Source organism: Theileria parva, chromosome 2 (genome assembly GCF_000165365.1).
Source record: "Theileria parva strain Muguga chromosome 2, complete sequence, whole genome shotgun sequence".
NCBI lineage: Eukaryota > Apicomplexa > Aconoidasida > Piroplasmida > Theileriidae > Theileria > Theileria parva.
Window position 1 is genome coordinate 1,834,593 of NC_007345.1, and position 26,227 is coordinate 1,860,819.

General features: G+C 33.6%; 16 protein-coding genes across 16 annotated transcripts; 9 read left to right on the forward strand and 7 right to left on the reverse strand.

Moving 5' to 3' along the window:
- Position 1: 1 nt before the first annotated feature.
- Positions 2–1,953, forward strand: TpMuguga_02g00902 (Phosphatidylinositol-glycan biosynthesis class S family protein). The gene is made up of 3 exons (XM_760377.2): positions 2–415; positions 450–1,507; positions 1,589–1,953. Exons 1-3 carry the CDS (start codon positions 97–99, stop codon positions 1,883–1,885), a joined length of 1,674 nt encoding a protein of 557 aa, XP_765470.1. The 5' UTR covers positions 2–96; the 3' UTR covers positions 1,886–1,953.
- Positions 1,954–2,052: 99 nt separating this feature from the next.
- ACT1 (Actin-1) lies at positions 2,053–3,505 on the reverse strand. Its single transcript, XM_760378.2, has 2 exons — positions 3,322–3,505; positions 2,053–3,229 (listed from the first exon to the last, which is right to left on the reverse strand). Exon 2 carries the CDS (start codon positions 3,221–3,223, stop codon positions 2,093–2,095), a length of 1,131 nt encoding a protein of 376 aa, XP_765471.1. The 5' UTR covers positions 3,224–3,229; positions 3,322–3,505; the 3' UTR covers positions 2,053–2,092.
- TpMuguga_02g00904 (uncharacterized protein) lies at positions 3,499–4,486 on the forward strand (the record flags this gene model as incomplete). Its single annotated transcript, XM_760379.1, has 3 exons — positions 3,499–3,613; positions 4,333–4,380; positions 4,434–4,486. 3 exons carry the CDS (start codon positions 3,499–3,501, stop codon positions 4,484–4,486), a joined length of 216 nt encoding a protein of 71 aa, XP_765472.1.
- On the forward strand, positions 4,101–6,632 carry TpMuguga_02g00905 (uncharacterized protein). Its single transcript, XM_760380.2, has 2 exons — positions 4,101–5,722; positions 5,783–6,632. Exons 1-2 carry the CDS (start codon positions 5,137–5,139, stop codon positions 6,616–6,618), a joined length of 1,422 nt encoding a protein of 473 aa, XP_765473.1. The 5' UTR covers positions 4,101–5,136; the 3' UTR covers positions 6,619–6,632.
- Positions 6,633–6,641: 9 nt separating this feature from the next.
- Positions 6,642–7,355, reverse strand: TpMuguga_02g02075 (uncharacterized protein; the record flags this gene model as incomplete). The annotated part of the gene is made up of 4 exons (XM_061305519.1): positions 6,642–6,930; positions 6,991–7,133; positions 7,164–7,245; positions 7,310–7,355. The coding sequence occupies 4 exons, from the start codon at positions 7,353–7,355 to the stop codon at positions 6,656–6,658; spliced, it is 546 nt and encodes a 181-aa protein (XP_061162194.1). The 3' UTR covers positions 6,642–6,655.
- Positions 7,356–7,400: 45 nt separating this feature from the next.
- On the reverse strand, positions 7,401–9,461 carry tfdB (FAD binding domain protein; the record flags this gene model as incomplete). Its single annotated transcript, XM_061305494.1, has 9 exons — positions 9,195–9,461; positions 9,025–9,162; positions 8,402–8,991; positions 8,210–8,371; positions 7,981–8,179; positions 7,832–7,941; positions 7,635–7,799; positions 7,476–7,605; positions 7,401–7,444 (listed from the first exon to the last, which is right to left on the reverse strand). The coding sequence occupies exons 1-9, from the start codon at positions 9,361–9,363 to the stop codon at positions 7,401–7,403; spliced, it is 1,707 nt and encodes a 568-aa protein (XP_061161456.1). The 5' UTR covers positions 9,364–9,461.
- TpMuguga_02g00907 (uncharacterized protein) lies at positions 9,462–11,954 on the reverse strand (the record flags this gene model as incomplete). Its single annotated transcript, XM_760382.2, has 1 exon — positions 9,462–11,954. One exon carries the CDS (start codon positions 11,952–11,954, stop codon positions 9,654–9,656), a length of 2,301 nt encoding a protein of 766 aa, XP_765475.1. The 3' UTR covers positions 9,462–9,653.
- A 623-nt stretch (positions 11,955–12,577) lies between these two features.
- TpMuguga_02g00908 (putative integral membrane protein) lies at positions 12,578–13,663 on the reverse strand. The gene is made up of 2 exons (XM_760383.2): positions 13,300–13,663; positions 12,578–13,270 (listed from the first exon to the last, which is right to left on the reverse strand). Exons 1-2 carry the CDS (start codon positions 13,507–13,509, stop codon positions 12,671–12,673), a joined length of 810 nt encoding a protein of 269 aa, XP_765476.1. The 5' UTR covers positions 13,510–13,663; the 3' UTR covers positions 12,578–12,670.
- Positions 13,664–13,772: 109 nt separating this feature from the next.
- On the forward strand, positions 13,773–15,034 carry TpMuguga_02g00909 (RNase P subunit p30 family protein; the record flags this gene model as incomplete). Its single annotated transcript, XM_760384.2, has 1 exon — positions 13,773–15,034. Exon 1 carries the CDS (start codon positions 14,162–14,164, stop codon positions 15,032–15,034), a length of 873 nt encoding a protein of 290 aa, XP_765477.1. The 5' UTR covers positions 13,773–14,161.
- Positions 15,035–15,370: 336 nt separating this feature from the next.
- TpMuguga_02g00910 (uncharacterized protein) lies at positions 15,371–16,165 on the forward strand (the record flags this gene model as incomplete). Its single annotated transcript, XM_760385.2, has 1 exon — positions 15,371–16,165. The coding sequence occupies exon 1, from the start codon at positions 15,620–15,622 to the stop codon at positions 16,163–16,165; it is 546 nt and encodes a 181-aa protein (XP_765478.1). The 5' UTR covers positions 15,371–15,619.
- Position 16,166: 1 nt separating this feature from the next.
- Positions 16,167–16,821, forward strand: TpMuguga_02g00911 (DnaJ domain protein; the record flags this gene model as incomplete). The annotated part of the gene is made up of 1 exon (XM_061305495.1): positions 16,167–16,821. One exon carries the CDS (start codon positions 16,167–16,169, stop codon positions 16,785–16,787), a length of 621 nt encoding a protein of 206 aa, XP_061161457.1. The 3' UTR covers positions 16,788–16,821.
- Positions 16,822–16,957: 136 nt separating this feature from the next.
- FEN1 (Flap endonuclease 1) lies at positions 16,958–19,396 on the reverse strand (the record flags this gene model as incomplete). Its single annotated transcript, XM_061305496.1, has 3 exons — positions 16,958–17,833; positions 17,880–17,926; positions 17,956–19,396. 3 exons carry the CDS (start codon positions 19,394–19,396, stop codon positions 16,958–16,960), a joined length of 2,364 nt encoding a protein of 787 aa, XP_061161458.1.
- Positions 19,397–19,469: 73 nt separating this feature from the next.
- ZRANB2 (Zn-finger in Ran binding protein and others family protein) lies at positions 19,470–20,031 on the reverse strand (the record flags this gene model as incomplete). Its single annotated transcript, XM_061305497.1, has 5 exons — positions 19,470–19,607; positions 19,668–19,740; positions 19,773–19,827; positions 19,863–19,927; positions 19,991–20,031. 5 exons carry the CDS (start codon positions 20,029–20,031, stop codon positions 19,470–19,472), a joined length of 372 nt encoding a protein of 123 aa, XP_061161459.1.
- A 932-nt stretch (positions 20,032–20,963) lies between these two features.
- Positions 20,964–21,509, forward strand: TpMuguga_02g00914 (uncharacterized protein; the record flags this gene model as incomplete). The annotated part of the gene is made up of 1 exon (XM_760389.1): positions 20,964–21,509. The coding sequence occupies one exon, from the start codon at positions 20,964–20,966 to the stop codon at positions 21,507–21,509; it is 546 nt and encodes a 181-aa protein (XP_765482.1).
- Position 21,510: 1 nt separating this feature from the next.
- Positions 21,511–22,131, forward strand: TpMuguga_02g00915 (DnaJ domain protein; the record flags this gene model as incomplete). Its single annotated transcript, XM_760390.2, has 1 exon — positions 21,511–22,131. The coding sequence occupies one exon, from the start codon at positions 21,511–21,513 to the stop codon at positions 22,129–22,131; it is 621 nt and encodes a 206-aa protein (XP_765483.2).
- Positions 22,132–22,319: 188 nt separating this feature from the next.
- TpMuguga_02g00916 (Guanylate-binding protein domain protein) lies at positions 22,320–26,216 on the forward strand (the record flags this gene model as incomplete). The annotated part of the gene is made up of 2 exons (XM_760391.1): positions 22,320–22,512; positions 23,197–26,216. The coding sequence occupies 2 exons, from the start codon at positions 22,320–22,322 to the stop codon at positions 26,214–26,216; spliced, it is 3,213 nt and encodes a 1,070-aa protein (XP_765484.1).
- Between the last annotated feature and the right edge of the window lie 11 nt (positions 26,217–26,227).

Below are 26,227 nucleotides of genomic sequence, written 5' to 3' on the forward strand. Positions count from 1 at the left end.
AATAAAATAAAATATTTATAAAAATGTTAATAAATTCTATTTTAACACCAAATGTACCATAATTTAGGCTTTATTTAGTTAAACACATATTTTAAAATGAAATCGCAACGACTGTTTATTCTATATTATTTTTCACTAATTTTTGGCATCTTTTATTTGAAATACCTTCATCTCTTAAAGAATGAGACAAACTCTCTTAACTTACACCGGTTGAAACTATTTTTAAATTTGAACCCTAAGTTTTTTAAATACGACTATATTCTATATTACGACCCTAATAATCTTCTAACCAAGAAGATTTCTGTAAAGTTAAGCAATTTCTTATCTTCTAAAGGGGTATCCTCATCATTGTCAAATCTCGACTCTAATTCCTTCTATCTTTTATCTGAGGACATCTCAGACCATGATTCCGAAGGTAACATTAACATACAGTTTATATAATTTTTTAGATTCTACTTCTCTTGATAAGAAGTTTGTGGTCGTTGTTAACTACGAGGATGCAAACAAAAAGACTAAATTCACTCTCCGCGTCAAGGGCGGAAACACGCTCATTTTTACAATAAACTCCACCACAGTTTACTCAGAAGACCTGGTCCAAAGAATATTTTCCTTGGCAAGCAAGTTATTTTTCGATACCAGTGGCCTGAAAATGAAGGAATATAAACCATTTCTCGATTTGAACTTTATTCTGCTGAGTGACAAGGGTCGTGTTTCCTGGGACTTTACCAAGGATGTTCTTTCTCCTTACATGAATAACCTTTTGTCCTCATTTTCCCTCTTCTATGAAGTGAACTTACACAGCAGAGTCATTTCTAACGTCGACTACTACAAGAAGATGGTCTTAACTTCCAACAGGGAGGAATCCGAAGAACAAAGCAACGAAGCAGTCTTTGAGTTAAGGAACCAGGAAACCAATTTTTATAACTTTTTTGAGGGAATTTCCAACACTGATATTTCAATGAAGGATCAACACTCCTTCAGACACTCGCTGAACTTTTTTGTTATTCTATCCTCAAGGCCTACTTTTCTAAAAGATCCCTTCACCGGTCAAAAACGTGACAGTTTCACAATTGATAATCTAGGAGTATTTACTTTTTTAAATAATCGACCCCAATCTGATCATTACAAGTTAACTGAAGAGGATGTTTCCGAACTAGTATCGACTTGGGCAACATACATTCGACACATGCACAGTCTTCCAGCCAGCTTAAGTGAATATGTGCTATGGCTATGTAACTTAGACGAAAATGTGAAGATGATTTCAGACACTGAATACCTGATTTCAAAGGGCTCAGATTCTAACAATATATCCATTTCTGGCTCATTTCAACTCACGTTTGACACTCCGTCCAATGTCTCATTTTACAGGTTTGAGCTACTCAAACTTTCCAAGTTTTTCTACCATTGTTACATTAAGGGGGCGCTTATAAACTTGAAGAAATTGTCTCAAGTTAAGAAGGTTTACTTCAACAACCAGGTTCCTAAATCCACATCTGAATTTGTCAAGGTACCTCTTCCCTAACTACAATTAGCTTTAGTTATCTAAATTCTATGTTAATTCACGATTTGCTCAATTATAATTCCTTAGAACACTTTCTACGCTCTTGAGTATTCGATGGGTCACCTCTTCTCACAATCTGAGAACTCTCTCGACACTTTGTTTCCCAATCTTGGCTCCATGGACATGAACCAGCGGGCCTTGTGTCTGGCTAGGTTTGCCTATTCTCAGAGTCTTGAGGCTCTTTCTGACGACCAGATGTTCCCCAGGAACATTCTTTCCCATGAACACAACCTCGCTGTTTTCATGTGTGACGTTTTCCCCTTTGTCTTCCCAATTTTAATCTACTACATAAGGATGGGTGTCCAAAACCTAAAGTCACGCTAATCTACTCTGTACATTATACGACCCCAACACTAGTTAGTACTATTAACTGCATCAACTGTATTATTCCTTAACTGTATTATTACCACTATAGACTATTAATACCACTGACTATATCTATAATGAACTATACTAAAGAATAGTTGCGTATTATTAATAATTAACATGAATTTGGACTCAATGAAAGCATATTGAAGGGGGTCGTAAAAATTAAAAGCATTTACGGTGCACAATATTGGGGCCACTTTCGTCGAACTCTTCCTTGGTGATCCACATTTGCTGGAATGTGGAGAGTGAAGACAGGATCGAACCACCAATCCAGACAGAGTACTTGCGTTCTGGTGGGGCTACAACCTTGATCTTCATAGTGGAAGGTACGAGCGCGTTGAGCTCCTTAGTCATCCTCTGACCAATACCCTCGAACATGGTCGTGCCTCCTGACAGCACCACGTTGGCATAAAGATCCTTCCTAATGTCCACGTCACATCTAACAATTGAGTTGTAGGTGGTGGTGTGGATTCCAGGGGCCTCCATACCGATGAAGGTGGGCTGGAAGAGCACTTCAGGACACCTGAACCTTTCGTTTCCAACTGTTATGATGTTACCGTCTGGCAACTCGTATGACTTCTCAACTTCGGATGATGATGATGAGGTGGTCATTTCCTCGTCGAAGTCGAGGGCAATGTAGCACAACTTCTCCTTGATGTCACGGACAATCTCCTTCTCAGCGGTGGTGGTGAAAGAGAATCCACGTTCAACCAGAATCTTCTGCATGAACTCAGTCAAGTCTCTTCCGGCCAAATCGAGTCTCATGATCGCATGAGGAAGCGCGTAACCTTCGTAGATGGGCACAGTGTGGGTGACACCATCTCCAGAGTCGAGCACAATACCGGTAGTTCTTCCCGAGGAGTAAAGTGATAGTACGGCCTGGATTGCAACATACATGGCTGGCACATTGTGGGTCTCGAACATGATAGTGGTCATCTTCTCACGATTGGCCTTGGGGTTCATGGGAGCTTCTGTCAAGAGAACCGGGTGTTCCTCAGGTGCAATCCTTAGTTCATTGTAGAAGGTATGATGCCAGATTTTCTCCATATCTTCCCAATTCGTAACGATACCGTGTTCAATAGGATATTTGAGGGTCAAGATACCCCTTTTGGATTGCGCCTCGTCACCTACATAGGTATCCTTTTCGTCCATTCCAACCATGAGTGCTGGATTTTTCGGTCTACCGACAATGCTCGGGAAAACGCACCTGGGGGCGTCATCACCGGCGAAACCTGCCTTAACGTTTCCGGAACCATTGTCCACAACTAAAGCAGTAGTCTCTTCGTCAGACATTTTATCCTGAAAAATGATTAGAAACTGGTATGACAGGGTTTGATATTGATAGGATTCAAAATATTAAAATTGAGACAAATTAGCTTAAAACGAAGTACCTTTTATATAGATCAACTAATGAGTAATATTTTTAGGAAAATAATGTACAAAACAATAATTTACAGAGAGTTTAACTTTTTACAGTTGCTTTTAGCTTATCTGTCAGTGAAGAAAAATATAATTAGTAGTAGATCCTCTTATAAATATAAATATATTCTAAAACGCCATACACACCGATGCATGTGGTACATTCAAATGGATCCAGTGGGGTGCTAGGGAAAATCGACGTCAAATTTAATGGGTGCTTGACCTGCTTTTTGGCCCGTGAATCACGAATATTTTTCTTCAGGAGTAAAATTTTATATGTAGATCTACCGATGACACCTTTTTTTATTATTTTAATTCAAAAAATCCTTTTAAATAACAACTTCCATAAAGATTCACAAAAAAATTTTTACAACTTCCCCTATTTAATAACTTCACAATTTCACTAGTATAATTTATCTTTCTTCCACTATTATTTCAAATTAAAATTCCTTAAAATTATGTGTTTGTCTTTTAGTTTTAATTAATAGATATTTACATTTTTTTGATTTTTACCAACACACCATCCTTCAAATTTTACAAACTTTACAAATTCATAACTAGTTATTAATCTTCTATCGATATTCTTATTATTTTTATTCATATATTATAAATATTATTTAATTTCCGGGTGATCTTGTCTAGAAGATTCTATAAAAAAAATTAAGAATCATCAGTTTTTTTACAGGATTGATATTTAATTACTTGTATTTTAGAAATTTCTAATTTTTAAAACAGGAATTATTTTACACATCGCATATATAACCCAGTTAGAATCATTTATGCATTTAAATTGACAGTGAACAAACCCGAGTTAATTTTTACCATTTTACCTCAAAATTATGAACATATTATATATTTAACCTTATATTTTTATTTAAATTAGATTGTTAAAAAAATATTATTTCTTGAATCAAAAATATTCATATATGTTAAGTACTAGATTCCGTAATCTTCCACAAACCAGATATCTTAAAATGATTTAGATTTGTGGTTAGTCTACATAGAATTAAAGAAAGTCGATAATTTCAAATGTTAAATCACTAATTAATACAATATACCACCTTTATTAGACTTTATGGAATAGGCCAACAAGTCTGGTCAATGATGGCCCAAAAAAAGTCTGAAACCAAATACTAAAATAAGATTTCATGATGGGATAAAATGAAGAGACTATTCTGATTTTAAACCCCCTTATGATTTATTAATAATTCAATTCTTATATAAATGTGTAATGTGTAAACTGTCTCAGTTGATTCATGCATATTTAAACGACAATTCAACAATAACAGTTTAATTCTAAAAGAATATTTTTTAATTTATCAGATGTATATCATAATTCACAAAAAATGTAAGAATCTTAGGGCTGAAAATGCCGATATTTATTTACAACTTCACGATAATGCAACTTCTAAAACATTTAGCCACAAAATGCCCGGAAGACCGAAGATTCTGGTCATGTAAATACATAGGAATAGTTTAAAAGAAAACACAGTTGATTGAAATCAGATTTTAAGGAGATTTTAAGGAAAAGGGACATGCATACGTTGCATGCCATTTAGTGCGCCTCATGCCTTTGGTATTCTTGATAAAAACAGTTGTTTTAATATTTTTAACACTTTAAAAACTTAATCTTGAAACGAGTTGTAAGGCCTAATTACAAAGGAATTTGATAACGAATAAATCAAGAATCACATTTACACACTTGGAACTTTCCGGAGTGGTTTTAGGGTTTAACTACTTTAAATTCAAGAAGGTATTTAAAAGTTTTAATTAATTAATTAATTATTATGACAGTTGTTTCTTGTGGGCTCGGCAAAACCAACGACAACGAATCTTCTAACAGCGGCGTATCTTTCGGGTTGAACTGTGGCAACAAAAGAACAAATTCACTAATCACACTTCAGGTCGTTGATACAAACCATTATGGAAATCAATTTGTTTCTCAACATTTAGAATCGAAACGATATCAAACTCTAGAATTATCAAATCTTCAAAAACTTTACGATTTAGGCTTCTTAAATCAGGATCAATTCTCTAATTTAAATAGTGAAAATATGTTATCTTTAGGTTTAAATAACAGATTTAATTTATTGTCAAAAAAATTGGCTGGAAATAATGAGGAAGAGGAAGAAAAGCCTGACAATTTCGAAGAGGTCCAAGTGCCCGAAAATGAAGAAGCTCCATTCGATGAATCATATCCTACCATAAAGCTAGATGACAACGAAACTTCCTCAAATATCGACGGTCTTTTCCAGAATGTGTCAATTGATAATGTCAAAACTCAACCAGTTTGCAACTTATTTGGTAACTGCTTCAATAATAAAAAAAATCCATACCAAGCCTCTTTGAACTACGAAATGTTCAGATTGACAGGTATGTTTCACTTGATTTTACATATTTAGTATTTGTTTCCTCAAATTAATTAATTTTTAGGCGCATTAAGTTCTTTCTTTGAACCTCCAGAGTTTGTTGATTTGGAGACCGTTGTTAGTGAAAATACCAAAGGGAACCTTTTTTCAAAATGCCTCAGACCTGTTAAATCCAAATTTGAAGATAACTTAACCAATAGTCTCAATAGCCAACAATTAAGCTCAATTTTATCGCAAAGTTCATTAGTCCCAGGTGACATTGGTTGTTTTGGCACCTGCAACAAGAAGCTTAGGAAATTCGTAGACCTCGATAAGCTCGGCACTCTTGCCACAGCCACCTCTTTTGGTCTTAAGAATCTGTACCACAGTTTTTCCTCATTTAACCAAAACACATTTACTTCCACCAAGAGCTTTGAGTCCTTTCCTTCTAATGCCTCCAACGAACCCAATAATTTCTCCACGTTCCAATCTGAAAATTTGAAGGAGAAATCTTTTTTTAACCTTGGGACCTTCAGAAGAAAGGAGCAGGACAGGAAGTTGAGACCCAAATACAAGAATGTAAGGCCAAACACTTTTAGACTTCACGCAGTTGAGATCCATCAGTATGTTCCCCTGCCCAATTTTCCCAGCTCAAGGTTTGTGGACCAAAAATCGAGGGTTGATCAGTTTAAATCTGACGCTAATTCTTACATGGCCAATTGCTTCTTTAATCCTAATGCCACTGGTCCTGTTGCCCCCATGATGAACAACATTATGAACGGAGTTACCAACTACCCAGATCTTTATTCATTGAACACAAAGTTCCAAAGACTTAACACTCAAGATTTAAGCGTATGTGTTATGCCTCTAGGGTCCTCCAATGGTTTTAACCAACAGAACCCTTTGAGACTTGTTGAATAATTTAAATGCCGACGTATGTATATGTTTACTAGGTATATTATACACTTAAGGTTTTAAACTTTAAAATGTGGGAATCCGGTCTGAGTATTATGTACGTTCTATCCATGTTCCTAACTTCTCCAAACAACGATTTAGAGAATTTATCCAGTGTCTCCTTACTGCTGAATACCCCTTTTACCACACCTTCCTTGATTTTCGAGACGTATTTCAGGGTGGCGTTAAAGTATTCGAAATCGTGGATATTTCCCATTTTGTTGATAATGAAATGATCATCAACCTTATCATTAAACGCGATTTTAGGTGAAATCAATCCTAATGAATTTAATCAATTCAAAATGAATACGAATATAAACTAAATGGGACTACAACAACCTATGTTGTTAATGAAGGTATTAGGTTTAGAAAGAAATTGGTCATTTATTACAGTTTGAGATCCTGATCCAACCGTGATTCCAGTTTCCCAGAGACAAATATAGTACAAATTTAAGCCAATATCAGGGATAACAAGGTCGATCCTAAAAGAATTAATTCAAATTCGTAAATACATTTTTCGATCGAAAACTAGTACACAATAAAATATTGGGGGCTGCATTAGTGACGGTAAATCAACAGTAGAGATTTTGTAGACTAAAAAACATTCAATAAGAAGGTTTAATATAGATGATAGTTTCATTTTTGTTAGTGGTTTAACCTATTGAATCATATTTAGAATAGAAATAGGTGTGAGGTATCCTCATTCCGATCAGTGATTGAGGTATATAATGCCTATGTGATTTGGAAGTCTAAATAGAATTTGTCATTTTAGATTCTACCCTTAAATCGCCATCTGATAATAAATGAACTTAATAGGAACTTACAATTGTATGAATAGGCCAAATCGGAACCCGGAAATGCTAGACCCAGGGAACCGTCTTGCTTTGAAAATAAAATTTTTGAAAAACTAGAGATTGTATCCATGCTTTTGGGCGTGTTATACAAGTATTTCATCTAACAACTCAATTAGGTAACAAACAAACCAAGGATTTAATACAATTAAATAGAATTGGGAAAAATCCCGATTTATTTGAAACGATTGGCGACAATAGGTTAAGAATAGTCTGGGTGTTACCATGGTTATACCACAGATACTTAGCGAATTTCGAACCATTTTCAACCTCTTTTAAACACACATCACGTGTATACTAAAGAGTTTAATTCCCATAATCTTAATTACCTCTGCCACCGCTTTACGCTCCAAAGAGTATTCAGTTAGTAGTTTCTTGTCATCTTCCGACAATCCATTTTCGGATATATTTTCCATTAGATTATCAAAGTCAAATAAACCTGAACAATTATTTATATTAGAAGATTAAATATATTTACCTTGATTTAACGATTTAGAGTAGATAACTCTAGCAATTCTCCAAGCAAGGTTATATGTGTCTGATATACCCATATTCATTCCAAGTCCGCCAGCTGGTGCCACTAAGTGGGCCGCATCTCCCGCCAAAAATATCCTACAGGTTTGTTTATCTATGAAACTTTTTGCAACATCAGTTGTAACAGTCCATTTTTTGATTTTCTGAAAACAATTGTGAAATTAAAATATTACATGAATTTTTAAGTCAGCGAGTTTAGTTCCAACTGCTTCATTAATAAGAATAGAGCAGTTTTTCTCATTAAAATATTCTGTTGTTTCGAATTCCGGGAAAAACGGAATTTGTACAACAAATTCAGCCGGCTTTCCTCCTTGACAAACTAGTACACAAATACACTAAAAGTTTGTCAAGAAATCAGTGGTTACCTGAGAGAAAATGAAATACATCATAGCTGGATTTGAAGAAACAATCTCACCGAGTTGTTCCGACTCGAAATAAACACTTATTACTTCCTTTAAGTTAGAAGTATCTTTGACATTTGAATTCACATTTCTTTCCCCGAACAATTCTTCAGATACTTTCGAATGTATTCCATCTGTGCCTACTACAAACAAACTGTGTATATTACACAGGGACCCGTCTCTTACGTTTCTTACACTAGATACAATAAATTTATCTCTTGTTAAAAATCCCTCAAATTTTAGTCCTCCGTCTATAAAAGGAATGGATGTTACAAATTCAGGACTAGAATCAAAGTCAGCAAATTGAGCGAAAGTTAATGGTCTGTCTAGCTTCAGTAAGTTTTCGGCTTTGGAATTGTCAATTTTAAATTTAGACAATATCGATTTGTATTCGCTCTGCATCCAGGACAAAAATTCTTTTTTATCATCTTTATAAAGTTGAGACCTATCCAGTGACAAGGATTTTAAAAGAAACAGCAATTTATGTTGAGGGAAGTTAGCAATTCTACTTGGGCTTAATTCTTCAAAATATGTATTTTTGTATCTGTAGTTGTCTATAAAAGATTTATTACATAATTATATGTCACCAGAAAAATGGTCTTGAACTGCGTACAGGTTCAATTGTGGATCAATTACATGTCGGCAATACTTGAAATATCTCCATAAATCGAGAGGTTCCAAGAAACACTCAAACAATTTGTCAACGTGACCCAGTTGTCTCCAAACTATTAAATAAAATAATTAATATTGAAATAACTTTCCATTGATCGATTACTCAAGTAATGAGCTCTTGGATGACTTCTCGAAACCGTATTCTTTTCAACCAATAATGAAGGAATCCTCATCCGAGATAACAAGAGATATAGAGTAGTTCCGACTGGACCAGAACCTACTATTAGTACAGGAATCTTCAGAAGAGTTGTCATTTAAAATATATTTAGGTGTATAGTGTAAAAAATAAAATTTATAATTAACAAATAACATTATGAAAGATTTTATATTACATTTTGTTTAAAAAACATTTTACTCTGTTGACATTATACATACACATTGTGTTAAGTGAACCACATAACTAACAAGTCATTAATCCAAATATCTTTAGACAGAGAATCCTCGATATTGACTTCATTTGAATTATTTTTTAATCCACTCAGTGGAATCATTAAATATCAAACCATTTATTCCGATTTGTCAGTAATTAATTAAAATTTACTCACTATGTATGTATCAAGATACCCGACTTAGCATATCCCTTATTATTATAGCACACACACAGCGCTCTATTTATTCCTTTCTGTTTCATCCGTTCGTGATCAAATTTCCATAATGACCTCAACTCGGAAACGGAAGTTCTTTTTTCCAGAATGTCTACCTCATTTTTTAATTTGAAAAATCTACTCCAGAACGTTGACCTATCATAACATCTAACTAATGATTTGAATGGATTTTCAGTGTCTTCATCCTCTTTGTCTGATTTGTATTGTTCCTGGTCTTCCTCCAAGAAATGTTCTGGGACATAGTCTGGACAAAAGAATCTCACATTCTCATCTTTTTTCAAATCAAACTCGAATATTTTATCGTTCTTAACTACATTTTCGGAATTAACGAATATATCTTCCCTTATTCCGCATCCTTTATAATTTAGATATTTATACACTGGATCAATTGAAACTATAATGTTTTTTTTATATCCGGCTCCCTCAAAATTTTCTTTCACGGTCATATGACATATAAAATAAATTGGTCTTAAATGACTAGCTGTTATTTCATAGTTTTCATCGAAAATTATTTCTAGGTCACTATCAGTTTCAGGACTTTTGAGTATGGTGATCCCACTCGATCCAAACAATTCTTCAAACTGAACAGTCTCAAGTTTTTCAAGATCAACTTCAGTATTTGGTACATTACGATAAACAGTATTTTTACCCTTGGGATAAAAACTTGAATCATACGTATAGTTTTTATCCCAATCGCTGCAACTAAATTTCATGTTTCTTGAATTAGGGACAAGTTCCCAAATAACATTGTTCTCACCTAATTCTGAAACTCTATCATTATGGATGTATATCCTTACTACATTTTTCAAAATTTTACTTTCATCTTCAAGTAAAATAAAAACCTGGTTTATATTAGCACTTTGGGTTCTATTTTTGGTTAATTCCAAATAATCACCCTTGTCTGATACATCAAAGTAAACGATATCTTTTGCTATTGGTTTAAAATCTGATTCTAGTCCCATTGATTCTGGGTCTTCCAAATAATATATCTCGGCTCTTGACCTGCCTTTACGGAGTGAGAGACTCTTGTCCTTGTGGATACGGATCTCTGTTGCATCCTTATTCAGGAACAGTGTACAGGATATTCCATCTTTTTCGAGATGATCAGGATTAGTTAAGTCACACATTGGTTTGGTTTGATATATCACGTGAGGACCATATCCTTTCTTATTAGTACAACTCAATTTGGTTGAATTGTATCCATTACACTTACTTAAATCTAAAATTTTAATGGTTTCTGTAAGCTCATATAATTTTGAACCCATACATAATTCCTCTACTTTCACTACTTCCCCAAATACATTCCTAAATTCTTTAAAGCAATCTATTTCGAATGTATCTTTTGGAACATCAGTTGATATTACCGTCACATTTCTGAAAATAAAATAGTATGTTTTTTTATCATAGTTTACGAATGTTTTTTTGGTTCCTAAATGCATCCCATCAAATTTTTCATATTTAAAATTGGTAAGGATAATTCGTGTATTATTTGATTCTGGACATTGAAATTCCATATTTTCATGTAGGCCAAACAATACATTGTTTGTTAAGTTTATAGAAACAGATGGATAATCTTTAGACCAATTTTCATGAGTTGGTTTAGATAAAATTTGATATTTGATGTTTGTATCATAACTCATAAATGGTGTAGATTCTAAATATTTAGATTCATTACTTCGGGACCCGCAAAATATTTGGGTCTCTCCTGTATATCTTACTTCTTTCATATATATTTTAATATTTAATTCTTTATACACAGAGGAGTCAAGAAGTATCTTATCCTCACTAGTAATATATTTTGGATTCGGAATTACGTTTATTTGAATTATTCCAATTCTATCCCTATTTAGCAACAACTCAAAGAACATCTCAACGGTTCTGTAACTTGGTTTAGAACCGTCAAAATGTATGACGTATTGTCCATCACCGCTTTCCACATGTATTGCTTCAGTATCTTTTATGAGTTCTGTTTTACGTGATTCGTCAGGTTGTGTCAACTGGTAAGGATGGGTATAATATTTACCCTCATCAATGGGTTTCAGGGTTTCTTTGGGGTTATCCCTTGAAAGAGTAATCTTGATATATTGGTACGGATATATATCAATATCATAAAATGTCATACTTTTTGCATCACCTGAGTCAAAAGATTGCATATAATATGGTCCATATCCCTTAACGATACTTTGGTTTGAAAGCCTAACGTATAAAATTAAATTGATAAGCAGTAGTGTTATTGTCATCTTGTATTTTGTGTATTTGATTTCCAACTTAAGTATAGAGAACCGGTACAAGACAAATAGAATTCAGAGAGTAATCATTATGGATAGTAAAATGTGTATATAAACGAAACAACAAAAAATGAGTATAACTAAATAATAAGTCGACGACTAAGGATTAACAATAGTAGTTTGTATAAAATTAAAGGGAGACGTTAAGATCTCGTCTCGCCTCGATTCATTGTAGATATTTAAAATAAACCGAACTCAATAAGTGAATTAAAATAATATATAGGTTTAAATAAATTACCTAAAAACAATACCCTGAGTGTGTATGTTAGTCACGATGTGTGATAAAAATAAATTTTTATAAGTGTTAAGTAGTAAGATAACAAATAAATAGGTTCAAATATTTTATATAAAATAATTAATATTGAAATAAATTTCCATAATTGGATTGATATCTAATTCCTAAATAATGTAGTATCTGTTGGGTATTCGGTGGTTCGAATAATAATTCAACTAAATTTAGGTATAATTTCAGATGTTATTGTTTACAATCATAAGAAAACTTTAATGATTTACTGTTTTAAAAAAATATGTTCAGTTTTTAGACACACTTCAAGAATCCAATATTTATTAATGTATTTTGTTTTTAAGAAATTTAAAATCATAAATTTTAAACCAAGTCCCCGGTCTAAATTTATTATTCAATTTTAAATGATAAAGGATTAAACTAATTATTCATTTTGATTCCGATCAGTGGTTGTATCATTGACCCAATTAATAGAATCAACAGACTCCATTTCTTCGGGAATAGAAATGTGGAAATTACTCTTTCCGCACTTCTCATTATATTTTAGTTGTAGTTCTTCTGAAAATTCATTAAAATCAGATTTTTTAAGTCTGTATTTATCCAAAATATTAGATTCAACCGTCCTATTTGTCTTCGTATCTAACTCAGGGAAGTTTGACCTATTCGTGAAACTATAAAGACTGTCCACAATTTTTTTTGCCACTTCTTCTTCCCGTCGAATTTCTAGCATCCTCATTCTATGAGCAATTTTTTGGTTTTCTAGAATCTTTTTCTTTAGTTCTTTACACTCTCTAAAATATGAATCACAATTTTTCAAAACGGAGATTGCGTCACTCAATGGGAACTCATCTTTAACATCATATTTTCTCTTCAGGGAAATAATTGTGACTGAAACCGAAACAGAATGAAGACAAACCAAGGGAAACATCCATTTTAGAGAATCCTTGTGCCACTTAGCCTTAAATGAGCTCTCGGGGACTCTGGGTGAGTAGCAAATATAAAATGATGAAACTATTGAAAAAACCTAAATATTAATTTGAGAAACAATTTTACCTGAATGAAAATATTCAGAATTAAAGTTAAGTATTTCCAGTCGAACAAGATTAACGATGATAAGAAAGTTACAAAATAACAAAGTACGAAAAATACAGGATTACGACTGATAATTGATATTATCAATAAACAAACTTGAAATAACACAGACAATACAAGATTTGCATTCCAAAGTTTTTTTAATGGTATTTCTTTGGAGGAAAGTTTCATTTGGATTTAGCTAAATCATGGAATTTGTAAGTCACAGAACTTCAACCAAAACCCCTCTACACACTATTTACACATTTATGGATTAATACAAACTTCTTAATTATTTCTATAATTTAAGTGAAATAAAACAAAAAAATAGTCCATCGTAATTAAATTTATGTTGTGAATAGGTATAAAAAATAGTGTCAAGCAAACTACTGAAATAGTTATAAGCATCACTAATTTTAATAAACCAAATTAAAAACAACTATAAAAAATGAAATATGTTATTTAATTTATCCAAATATGTGTTATTCTTTTTTATTTTTGTAGAAGCCTGATTTCTTAGTATTGACACTTATCTGTAATATTAATTAAAACACAAGATCCAATTAATTTTAAATAATATGGAAAATATGAATAATCAAATAATAAAATTCTGTTAATATGCTAAAAGGCGAATTATTGGAAATATTTATAAGTATTAGGTTTCAATTTCAAACACCCTTTATCACCAATATAATTTTTGGGATTTATCACATTTATTAATAAACGGTTGGGACAAATTCCACCAACTTCATTTACTAATGTGGAATATTGAATTTCTCAGGCTACATTCACACTTTATAACAACACTCAAACACATCAATAATTAAATTCGATTCTACAAAAAATGATTGACCTAAATTTTCTATGGCCAGGCCGTGAGAATGCAAGTGATGTCGTAAAGTACGCTACAAGTATCGGATGGTCGACCATAGGATTTAACGTTTACTTTACAGCAAATGACCAAGGTGTGAATCAAGTCAAATTTGTTGGCGACCTTGAGAAAAATAAAAGAAATTTAGGAAATGATTACTTCGGACCTCTTCTATGTAATCAAATATTTCCCTTAATTTCTAACACTTCAGGTGAGTCCGGATTGTTTTTGGGGAACAATTTTGTTCGTAGAATAACTGTACTTCTTATGGACAACTTTAAACCAAATTCTCTTCTGAAATTTGAGCTTTCTAACGAGTTTGAGATCTTTAGTGTCATTCCTACCAGCAAACGATCGTTTCAGGCTGCCTGCCAGAATCTAAACTGCGACCTAATAAATTTGAACGTTTATTGCTATTATTCACCATTTAAATTGAAACGTGGTTTTATAAACTCCGCTTTAGAAAGGGGATGCTATTTCGAGGTTTCAATTTCTGACGAAATGGTTAAAAATCTAGATTTGGAAAAGATTGTTGGTACAAACCTTATAGAGCCGATCAACCTGGCATTCCAAAGGAACTTACCTGGGTTGTTAAAATACATACCAACGTCAAAATTGGTGATATCATCGGGAACGAGTGTCGCAACTAACCTATCCGACCCGGAATCATTTCTTGGGGCTTGCAATGAACTGTTCCGAGGATTTTCTGGCAAAAATTTGAATTTAAAATCCTGTTTAACAAAAGTCCCTAACGATTGCATTGTAAAAGGGGCAGCTAGATTGACTTTTGGAACAGGAGTTGTATCATATAAAGAGGGAAATAACCTGGGAAAAACATTTAAATAATATAGAAAGTAAAAATGGTCTAGACTAGAAATAATACTTAGAATTATTTTTAAAAAAGAGTAATAAAAAAGTGTGTAGAGTATAAGTAACGAATCTGGGTGAAAGGTGTGATTTTTTGAGAAAGCGGAGGGAATAAGATGTGATAGTGCAAGAATTGCCTAGCTGGTAATATGGGTAATGGAATGGGCCAGTATGCGATTACAAAGATAAAGTGTGGTATATAAAAATTTTATTTCGATAAAATTATTAATGGAAGTCATATGTGGGTGTACGAAATTTAGTGTCTAAAGAATTTCTATTGGTGGTGCATGCGGTACCCTTACCTCACTCCGTCTCGACTATTTTCATCTTCATCATGTATTAATAATGGGTGTCTCTTTAATATCATGATTTTATACTATTTATATTTAATGTCTATCTTATAGTTTAGTATCGCATATTTTGGTATCTCTCTCGTTTGGTTTTTTTGTTACTTTAAAATCCTCTTTGTACTTTAAGTATGGATAGAATGGACTATTTATTTAGCTTTTGTATGAATACTTGTTCTTTAGACTCATTTTAGATTTATAATCTAGTTTTCGAGTGATGCTTATAAATGGCGGTGCTGCTCCACCTAATAGCGTGCCTGGGCTTCGTGGTCATCCCATTGCCATTCCAACATCGGCGTCTTTTGATTTATCGCTTAGTGACTTAAAAATGAGCTTCTGCAAGAGGGTCATGGATACATGTTCTGATATCATCAGTTACGACAAGGCTTGCCATACTCCTGGTCAATGCTCAAAAACCTATACAGATGTAGTCATGCCTGTAACCCACACAGTATGTTCATTTTTAAGTGATCAATGTGCTGACCTCGATCTTGACGAAGCGGTAGAAAAGCTATATAGTGCTGGAGCTTTAAGTGTCGATATTAAGGATACCGAACAGATAGACTCAAAGATTAGAGAGCTAAATGAGCTCAAAGATAAGATTAAAAAGGTTACTCTTGGTGCACATGCTGAACAAGCTAAAAAGGCTAGGGATAAATATCTACAGGAACGAATCGATAGTCACAAAGTTACGCCTAAGTCTAGTAAAGGCGGTGATGCAGAACTCGGGAAGAATTTGGATGTAGAGACTCCAACCGTCTAGTATGGAGAGTTATATGATAAACAAACTGACTGATGCTGTACGAGTTCTTGAACTATCTGATGAGTTGAACATAGATTTCCCCAAGGTAAAGAGTAATTATAACCGAATTGTTAAATCTGTCCACCCAGACAAGAATTGTGGGCAGGACAGGGGCCTTGATTCTGTTTTGGAAGCATATAAGCTTCTCGATTATTATTTTAATGTAGTTTTAAATGGTAAAATTTGCCAATTGTGTCATTTGTCTAATATTTGTGAAAGTTCTACTTACTATGATTTCCGCCATGTCAATTCACATCAATCATGTCGGTACTATAAATCAGAAAATTCAGTAGAAGACCTTAATTGTAAATTATACGAGTCGAAACTGTTATTAGAGGATTCGTCAAAATTGGGTTCGAATCCTACAAATAGATTTAGTTGCTGTTATATCAATAGTAAGGAAAACCTAACTTCTTCCAGATTTTATATTGAACTTTCCAAAAACTCTCTTGATGTTTTTGAGGGTATTCCATACGTCACATGTCGTTGTGGTCAGATTTTACTTATTACAACTGAGGCCACTGCCCTTGGCATCCACACATTTGACTGTGACATATGCTCTTGTTCATATAACATAGCATAATGTAACTATAGGTTCATAATCTCTTAGAGTACCATACATTTTATCTACTATCTAGCTCAATCCCCAACACCAAAAAATAAAATTACATGTTAAATAAATAAATGCCAAAATAAACAACTTCCTTGTAATTTGTTTAGAATAATATTTAAAGTAGAGGGTTTAATAAGTTTTTAAATGGGTTTCTGAAAGTAGGGGTTTATATCCGATTGGGTGAACTTAATATTCAGACTTTCGCCCCTTGCTTCGTAATTTTCTCTATTTAAAAGTGCAGAGGTTACGTGAGCTTTTAGGTACTTAATTAACATTCCAGTAGAAAAGGGTGACATATATAAGTTAAGCCATCGATTATAATATTTCTGTGTAAATAACTTAATTAACCTTCCAGAACCCTTCATTTGATTTAGGGATTTACTAGAGTTAATTCTATTTATGCTAACCTCGTTAGCAAACCTTATCAATTGGTGCTTGTTCTGTTCCCATGCTTTTAGTGCTTCTTGCTTAGCTCGATAAAAATCTAAGTATAAATTATCTAAACTATCCCATGATGTCCCATGTGAATAGCTAATATCAGCCAATCTCTTCAACCTGTTTTTTTCAATTTCGGATAATTTAATGTCATCGGCATCAATATTCTCACGCAGTTGGTTTCGGAATGTAGAGAGTAGGTTATTATTTTCAAATATGTTTGATTCTAAGATGTTATTTTGGGGGGTAATTGCCTGTGAAGATGATTGGTGGGTTAAAATGTCATAAAATGTAACAAATGGAACAAACTTTTCAACCACAATAAATTGAATTAAACCGTTCGGTATAGGGACTCCGCAGATTTTGTATGTTTCATTTTCATAAACGTAATCTTTATTATGAGGGTTATAACTAGGAGTTTCCGCAGTCTCGTGTGAGTCAGTTGTGTAATAATTTTTAGTGAAATAGTGGTGAAAAACCAGGTTTGAATTGGTCAATTGACATGTAAAAAAAGATTTACCTTTTGAACCTTTTAGTTGGTTTAGGATGCGAAAGCAAAACATCAAACAAACTACGTCGTTCTACTACAAAAATTAATAATAATTGATAAATATGGCTGTTAAAAACTAAATTACCTTTTTTATTCAATTCCTCCTCTTTTACTTTATCAATTTCTGCAAAAAATAATAAATTAAACACTTACCGCAATTCATTTTTTCACTGTTAGCTGTAGTTACAACCTCATCATCGTCATCGTCGATTAGTATTACTTTCCTGTGATTAAAGTTAAATTCAATTGTGTGGTGTTCTTCTTGTTTTTTCTTCTCATCAGATTTTGACTTAAATTGATTTTGTTTAATTTCATTTGTTTCATTTTCCGACTTCTTAAATAGATCTTCGTTCTTATCTACACGCCCCCTATCATCTTCTTCATTATCGCTATTTGAAGGTTCACAGAATAAATCCTCTGCAGTTAGATCAATCTCATCTTTTTTGATTGTTGAACTTTCCTTTTTAACAACATTTGTCCCCTTCCCAGACCCATAGGTATTAGGTTTACAATCCAGAGCTTTTGGTTCTCTCGGTCTTTTATTCGAACTTTTAGCCTTGTTATTATGTTGCGGAGCTGTTAAAAAGGATAATAAAGATGTTTGTATCTTCTTGGTCTTGAACTTTAGCAATTTTTCAATAAACTTCTCCACCCTTTCTTTCGAAAAGTTGTTTTCTTGGACCAGAAATTCAGTCAGTCCCTCAGGATCTATCGTGCCCAACTTCACGCTATTCTCATCATATTCGTTAACCTTAGGTGATAAAAAATATTCCTTTGCCTCTTTAAAGTCATCGTAATCGCCGCCTTTGAAGTTAACTATTTCTTCCAAATTTTGGTATTTCTTTACCAGAGAATATGCAGTTTTTGGTCCAACTCCTTCCAAGGTGTCGCAGTAGTCGCAACCGCAGAGTATACAAAAGTCGATAAATTGATCGAAGTTAAATTCCAGCCCATCCAAAACCTTTTGTAAATCTACTTTGAGGATTTTCTTACTGCTACTTGAAGCAACATTTCTAAGTAGAAACGCCCCTCCGAACACCAAAGTGTCAGTGTCCTCAGAAGCCACGAAACGGCACAAATTCTTGGTTACCAAGTATGCACACTGTGCTTCTGCTTCTTCTAATGCTTCTATAACTGGAACCCCCATCAGACGAAGCAATTTCTTTGCAGACTCGTTCATTTCCTTCGATACCTTTACTGTACGGCCTACTAACTTCTTGACTGACTCCTTATCGCCTTCCGAAATAGCTTTCTTCAAACTGGCGTTGGCCTCTTCTCTTTGTTGGCGTCTTTTCTCCAGCGTTTTCGTCTTCAATTCTGGAGGTTTTGAGTCAAAAACAAACACAGGCTTTATTCCATATTCCAAGAACTTAGAACAACGGTTCATCAACCCGTAGATGTGACTTGTAGATTCTCCCTTAGAGTTCACAAGAGAACTAAAGTAACTGGAGTCTCGGATGGCAATTGTAAATTGATAAAGAGCAGCACTAGCGTCTATAGCAAGAGATTCTCCAGACAAACTTTCCAGGGATAATTCACTAATACTGGAAGGCACCTTTTCACTCAAAAACGGGATGAGTCCTTTAATTCCCATACTTATTTATCTTTATTTATTAATGGAATAGTTTAGTATTTGATATTTTTTAAAGGTGTAGAAAAATTATAATTCACTGGTCCTTGTTCTTTAGTGATTTTTTCTTCTTTCTACCAAACTCGTCGTATTCTTCGTCTTCAGAATCGTGTTCCTTCCTATCCCTAGGGTCAAAAAGATCGAAATAGCCTCCTCCTCGGCCCAATCTATCTTCCTAAAAATCACGTTTTATAATAGATATTTAAATTCATGTAAAAATTATTTACAATCCTACAGGTTCTTGCAATGCTCTAGATATATTACAGATGTTGCAATGTGTCCTTTTTGCCCAGTTTAAATTTCCACACCTTTGTATCAAGTTAAAAAAATAAAAAAATACTTGTTGCAGGTCCAATCTCCTTGCTTTGGAGAGGAAACGAGGTTGGAAGACTGATCTATAAAAAATTGTTAACACACACAAAATTTTTACCTGTTGGTCGAGGTATTCCACAAATATTACACTTAGTGCGCTTTGAAAAATTTAGGTTACCACACCTATAGGTAAAACGATTTACAATGAAATAAATAACATTAAAATTAACAACTAATGAAACGAACGATGTATCGGGACATAACCAATCGCCTTCCCTTCTATCCATAAATAAAAAAGGGAGAATTAAAAGATGAAGGTGTGAGACGACTTAGTCCGAAAACATACAAAAAATAAAAATAACAGATAAAAGAATAGTGGAATAAGATGTTGACAAAAAACAGCACAATAAATTTTATTAAAAATAAATCATGTGTTTACAATAATATAAAAATGTATAGTTAATAATTTTAAAAATTAGGCGAGTAGAATCCTGAAAAATCTATAGGAGAATGTGAAATCCTCTGAGATAATCACTTCGTAGAATTAATAAATATTAAAAATATTGAGTATATAGTATTGCACATTAACTACAATTAAATATAATATGAAATCTATTTGAAACTAAAAATATGGAGGTTTAATAAAATAATAAAAAAAAAATAATTAATAAAAATTGAAAAAAGAAAAAAAGAGTAATAAAAAAGTGTGTAGAGTATAAGTAACGAATCTGGGTGAAAGGTGTGATTTTTTGAGAAAGCGGAGGGAATAAGATGTGATAGTGCAAGAATTGCCTAGCTGGTAATATGGGTAATGGAATGGGCCAGTATGCGATTACAAAGATAAAGTGTGGTATATAAAAATTTTATTTCGATAAAATTATTAATGGAAGTCATATGTGGGTGTACGAAATTTAGTGTCTAAAGAATTTCTATTGGTGGTGCATGCGGTACCCTTACCTCACTCCGTCTCGACTATTTTCATCTTCATCATGTATTAATAATGGGTGTCTCTTTAATATCATGATTTTATACTATTTATATTTAATGTCTATCTTATAGTTTAGTATCGCATATTTTGGTATCTCTCTCGTTTGGTTTTTTTGTTACTTTAAAATCCTCTTTGTACTTTAAGTATGGATAGAATGGACTATTTATTTAGCTTTTGTATGAATACTTGTTCTTTAGACTCATTTTAGATTTATAATCTAGTTTTCGAGTGATGCTTATAAATGGCGGTGCTGCTCCACCTAATAGCGTGCCTGGGCTTCGTGGTCATCCCATTGCCATTCCAACATCGGCGTCTTTTGATTTATCGCTTAGTGACTTAAAAATGAGCTTCTGCAAGAGGGTCATGGATACATGTTCTGATATCATCAGTTACGACAAGGCTTGCCATACTCCTGGTCAATGCTCAAAAACCTATACAGATGTAGTCATGCCTGTAACCCACACAGTATGTTCATTTTTAAGTGATCAATGTGCTGACCTCGATCTTGACGAAGCGGTAGAAAAGCTATATAGTGCTGGAGCTTTAAGTGTCGATATTAAGGATACCGAACAGATAGACTCAAAGATTAGAGAGCTAAATGAGCTCAAAGATAAGATTAAAAAGGTTACTCTTGGTGCACATGCTGAACAAGCTAAAAAGGCTAGGGATAAATATCTACAGGAACGAATCGATAGTCACAAAGTTACGCCTAAGTCTAGTAAAGGCGGTGATGCAGAACTCGGGAAGAATTTGGATGTAGAGACTCCAACCGTCTAGTATGGAGAGTTATATGATAAACAAACTGACTGATGCTGTACGAGTTCTTGAACTATCTGATGAGTTGAACATAGATTTCCCCAAGGTAAAGAGTAATTATAACCGAATTGTTAAATCTGTCCACCCAGACAAGAATTGTGGGCAGGACAGGGGCCTTGATTCTGTTTTGGAAGCATATAAGCTTCTCGATTATTATTTTAATGTAGTTTTAAATGGTAAAATTTGCCAATTGTGTCATTTGTCTAATATTTGTGAAAGTTCTACTTACTATGATTTCCGCCATGTCAATTCACATCAATCATGTCGGTACTATAAATCAGAAAATTCAGTAGAAGACCTTAATTGTAAATTATACGAGTCGAAACTGTTATTAGAGGATTCGTCAAAATTGGGTTCGAATCCTACAAATAGATTTAGTTGCTGTTATATCAATAGTAAGGAAAACCTAACTTCTTCCAGATTTTATATTGAACTTTCCAAAAACTCTCTTGATGTTTTTGAGGGTATTCCATACGTCACATGTCGTTGTGGTCAGATTTTACTTATTACAACTGAGGCCACTGCCCTTGGCATCCACACATTTGACTGTGACATATGCTCTTGTTCATATAACATAGCATAATGTAACTATAGGTTCATAATCTCTTAGAGTACCATACATTTTATCTACTATCTAGCTCAATCCCCAACACCAAAAAATAAAATTACATGTTAGATAAATAAATGCCAAAATAAACAAATGTACACATGCATTTAATTTTGATTATCAGTTTTATTTTTTAGCCGAATCATTTTAATATTTTTTAGAAAATGACAACGATGAAAATATGTCATTGTTCGCATACACCCAAATGCTCAACGACAGTAATTGTACACAAATCACATAACGAGCCGGTTTATCAGGAATTACAAAGAATAAAAGTAATTAGCAAAGAAAAAGAATATTCAACATGTCAATGTCAAAATTCAACACAAGAATATATAATCTACAAATGGCCAAACAGTACGACTAATATATTTATTTGAAGCAAATGAAAATTTTAACATTAATATAAGTTTAAATTTATTTACGTATTTATTTGTTTGTTTGCAATGTGTGGCGTATGAGATTAATGAAAATTAAATTTGTATAATTGTAAAATATCATTATTTATTATTTTTTCTCCTAGAATTAAGCATAAAAATTTTAATTTTATTGACACATTTTTTACTTTTTATTTTTTTCCCTGGTTTTTGTTTAATTGTTATTCATATTTATAAAAATACATTTATCCTTCAATGTGTAATGTAAAATTAAACAATATTGATAGAACAAATGTCTATAATGAACTGAACCATTTGGATCTTGTTTTGTTCTCCATTTAATGGGTTTAATTTGGAAATCAACTGTATTATAGATTAGTTTATTGTTAATTTTTCAATTCATTCAATATAGTTTATAGTTTACACTCAATTTGGAAAATGTTTTATATTTTATTGAAATCAAAATTTTCGTGTTGATATAAACCAAACTAAAGTATTATATTTCGTACACATTATAACATGGAAATACCTAACTCCAGAGAATTACACCATGTTGAAGGTGAACCAGGTAAAATATAGATAGAGCTTTATTTAAATGTGTATATAAATTTTTATAAACAGTAATTTGTTCTTATATATATTATTTAATAATTCAATGGTATAGGTAACTTTGTCGTAAGGAATGATGACCATTTTAAGAACGAAGCAACGGTCTCATTCGGACAAGAATGGTCAAAGTCTAAACTAACAAATGTGGTAGACGTTGTAAATTATTACAAACCGAACCCAAAAAGTCATGTTTACCTGCCTGAGAATACATTTGACACCAACGGGAAGATCAGAGGGCATATGGGAGGAGAAACCACATTTCGTAGAGATCCACAATCAAATCGGCAAGACCACTTGAACACTCATACGAATGATAACAATATCTACCACCAGTTTAATGAAGTAGAATCTGTAGACTCGGACAAAGATACAGTGGTTCCAGAAGCAAGGGTTAAAGGCCTGTTTGAAGTACCCTTTGACGTCTATTCAATGCCCAGACTAATTGCTCCATTTAAAGGGTTCTCCAAAATAATAACGCCAAGAGCAATAAGATTAATTAACTTTACAGAAACTGAAGAAGGCAAATTAATGTGTAAAATAGATAAAAACGCCATGAATATATTACAAAAACAAGTCGGAGATTTAAACGTAGTCTCAGTTAGCTTCGTAGGAGATCCAAAATCAGGCAAAAGCTTTTTAGCAAGCCTTTTGGTGGGAAAAGATAACACAAGTTTTAACATATCAGAATCATACATAGACCCAAATAACATGCTTGTCGATGGATCAGTGTGGGTCTACATATCAGTTTATCAAGAAAAGCACGCTTACGTGTTTTTGGACTTTGAAGGATTTGAACACTCAGAAAAAAACAGAACTAAAATGTTACTGTTTGCATTTTCACTCTCAAACTTGGTATTTTGTAATGTAAAATATTCATTGATGAATGGAATCCATAATTCAATAACGGCAATGATCCAACTAACCAAAAAACCAACTTCAAACGAGACCTTGGGAGACCATGATAATTCACAAGAAGAGAATGAGTTTTTGGAAATAATCAAAGGTCAAGGAACCCGTCTTCTGAGCCGTTCATACGATAGCCAGAATTTTGTTGATTTGGTTCCGAACTTTGAAGATTCTGAAAATTTTCAAAGTGAAAGAAAGGAACTTTGGAGTGCACCAATAGTCCAATTTGTTTTCAGGGACTCCTCAGGGTTTGTCAAATGTATAGACGATCGCATTTTTACACCAGAAACCTTGGTGGAACAAGGAATTTTTGAGAATTATTTAGACCTTTTCACCACTGAAGAAAGAGATCCTAATTTTAGGAACGAAATGCTAGACTCATTTGAAGTATTTACTAACCGGAAGTATATCTCACTGCCACATCCAACGCTTTCGACCCACCCGTACGGCGATAACGATTATTCAAAAGATGAAGATTCAAACCTAGCTGATTTCTTCATGAAGCTTCTCTCCTCGGACAAAAACGACTTTAAAAGGTTCACAAGGTTAAGTTACGACGATTTAACTCTTACATCTAATCTCAGCAGCCTGTTCCACGAAAAACTCGACCAACTCAAGTCGCTTCTGTATCACGATACGCTCAACTACGCCATGGCACGCCCTCAAGTTAACGGGAGAATGTTCGGAGAGTACCTTAAAAAAATGGCCACCCATTTTAACAAGGACAACTCTCTAACGGTTGATAGATTAAACGATATGCTTTCATCCGTGTTTTTAAACGAGAATAATGTGATCCTAAAGGAGGCATTGGTCAAATTCTTAAAGGAAATCCGAGCAAAAGTAGCTCCCAAGCTACCAATGGACAGCAAAGCACTACTAAATTTGGCCCTGTCATCAAAATTCACAAGCTTAAACTACTTCGAATCAAATGCTTTCGGAACACGACAAGAATATGAAATGAAGTTGAATGAACTGTCAGAAACACTTGAGGACCTAATTAGAAAATTAGAAAATAAGAATAAGACACTGATGATGGAGCAACTTGCAAGCTACGTCGATAGAAAGGAGCACATCATAAGGAGTAATCTCTTAAAGAGAGAATACACCTTAAATGACCTAAATGAAGACTTAACTAAACTTAAAAAATCATTAAATAACAAATTTTCAGATTCCGAGCTCGTTTCAAAGGTCCTCGCCAGAGCCTCAAGTAACCTAGTTTCTCTTTTTAACGACACTCATCCAGAAACTTTCGTCCACAATCTCAGTTATTCCAAATCCTCAAGTATAGAAGAAACATTCCAGAACCTTAATACCTACATATCAAACATTTCATCACATTTGCAAGCAGAAACCAATCCTAAGAGCCCACCAGGTTACTCTGGGGCTGCCGAAAGTGTAATGAACACCTACAGGGGAAATCAGAATAATAAGTTAGATAGCGACCTCGGAGATAATACTTTAGATGGAGATTATTACGATTCGGATGATGATGACGAATATGAATACGAGGATTATACTGATGACGATGAAAACGATGATTCGGAAGATGAAGTGGAAGTTTCATCAGATGATGAGTATGAATTAGAAGTAGAGGAACTAGAGGAAACGGAAACTTCAGAAGATGAATCAGAAAGTACTAATAATGTAGATTATTTAGAAGAGGACGATGAAAGTGATGTTGTAGTGGAGGCCGAGGTACTAGAAGATGAAGTAGAATCTCTATCACTCGAGGACGAAGAGGAGTCTGAAGAAGACGATTCTCAGGTACAAGATAATAATGAAAATAAATCTGATGATACCAGTGTATATGAACACACACCAGATGAAAATGTTGATGAACCAGACGAAGAAGACTCAGAATCACAAGAAGATAACCAAGTTGTGTGTAATACTGATTCCAATCAGGATTATCAGCTATTAGGTGAATGCGGGGGTACACAAAGTTTTATAGATGATCCCGGAGAAATGACGTCCCAAAACTTTGATGATGTTTACGTAGATAACGAAAAAATGGAGAACGATCAGGACGAGGTGGTAGAAATCCTTGAAGACGATTTCGCACAAGAAGATATTGAAGTAAATGATAAAAAGGCAGTTTTGCAAGAAATATTTGAAAAATCAGCCGACGATTTCATGGAATCGAGAGCCGCTAAAAACGTTCCACCGTAAATACAATATTT

Excerpts from the sequence above, each read along its gene's own strand:
- TpMuguga_02g00902 (XM_760377.2), top strand. The coding sequence starts at position 97 with ATGAAATCGCAACGACTGTTTATTCTATATTATTTTTCACTAATTTTT. Across the intron at positions 416-449 it reads CTCAGACCATGATTCCGAAG|ATTCTACTTCTCTTGATAAG; the intron begins GTAACATTAACA and ends ATAATTTTTTAG. Across the intron at positions 1,508-1,588 it reads CCACATCTGAATTTGTCAAG|AACACTTTCTACGCTCTTGA; the intron begins GTACCTCTTCCC and ends ATAATTCCTTAG.
- ACT1 (XM_760378.2), bottom strand. The coding sequence starts at position 3,223 with ATGTCTGACGAAGAGACTACTGCTTTAGTTGTGGACAATGGTTCCGGA.
- TpMuguga_02g00905 (XM_760380.2), top strand. The coding sequence starts at position 5,137 with ATGACAGTTGTTTCTTGTGGGCTCGGCAAAACCAACGACAACGAATCT. Across the intron at positions 5,723-5,782 it reads CGAAATGTTCAGATTGACAG|GCGCATTAAGTTCTTTCTTT; the intron begins GTATGTTTCACT and ends ATTAATTTTTAG.
- TpMuguga_02g00908 (XM_760383.2), bottom strand. The coding sequence starts at position 13,509 with ATGAAACTTTCCTCCAAAGAAATACCATTAAAAAAACTTTGGAATGCA. Across the intron at positions 13,271-13,299 it reads TTCTGAATATTTTCATTCAG|GTTTTTTCAATAGTTTCATC; the intron begins GTAAAATTGTTT and ends ATTAATATTTAG.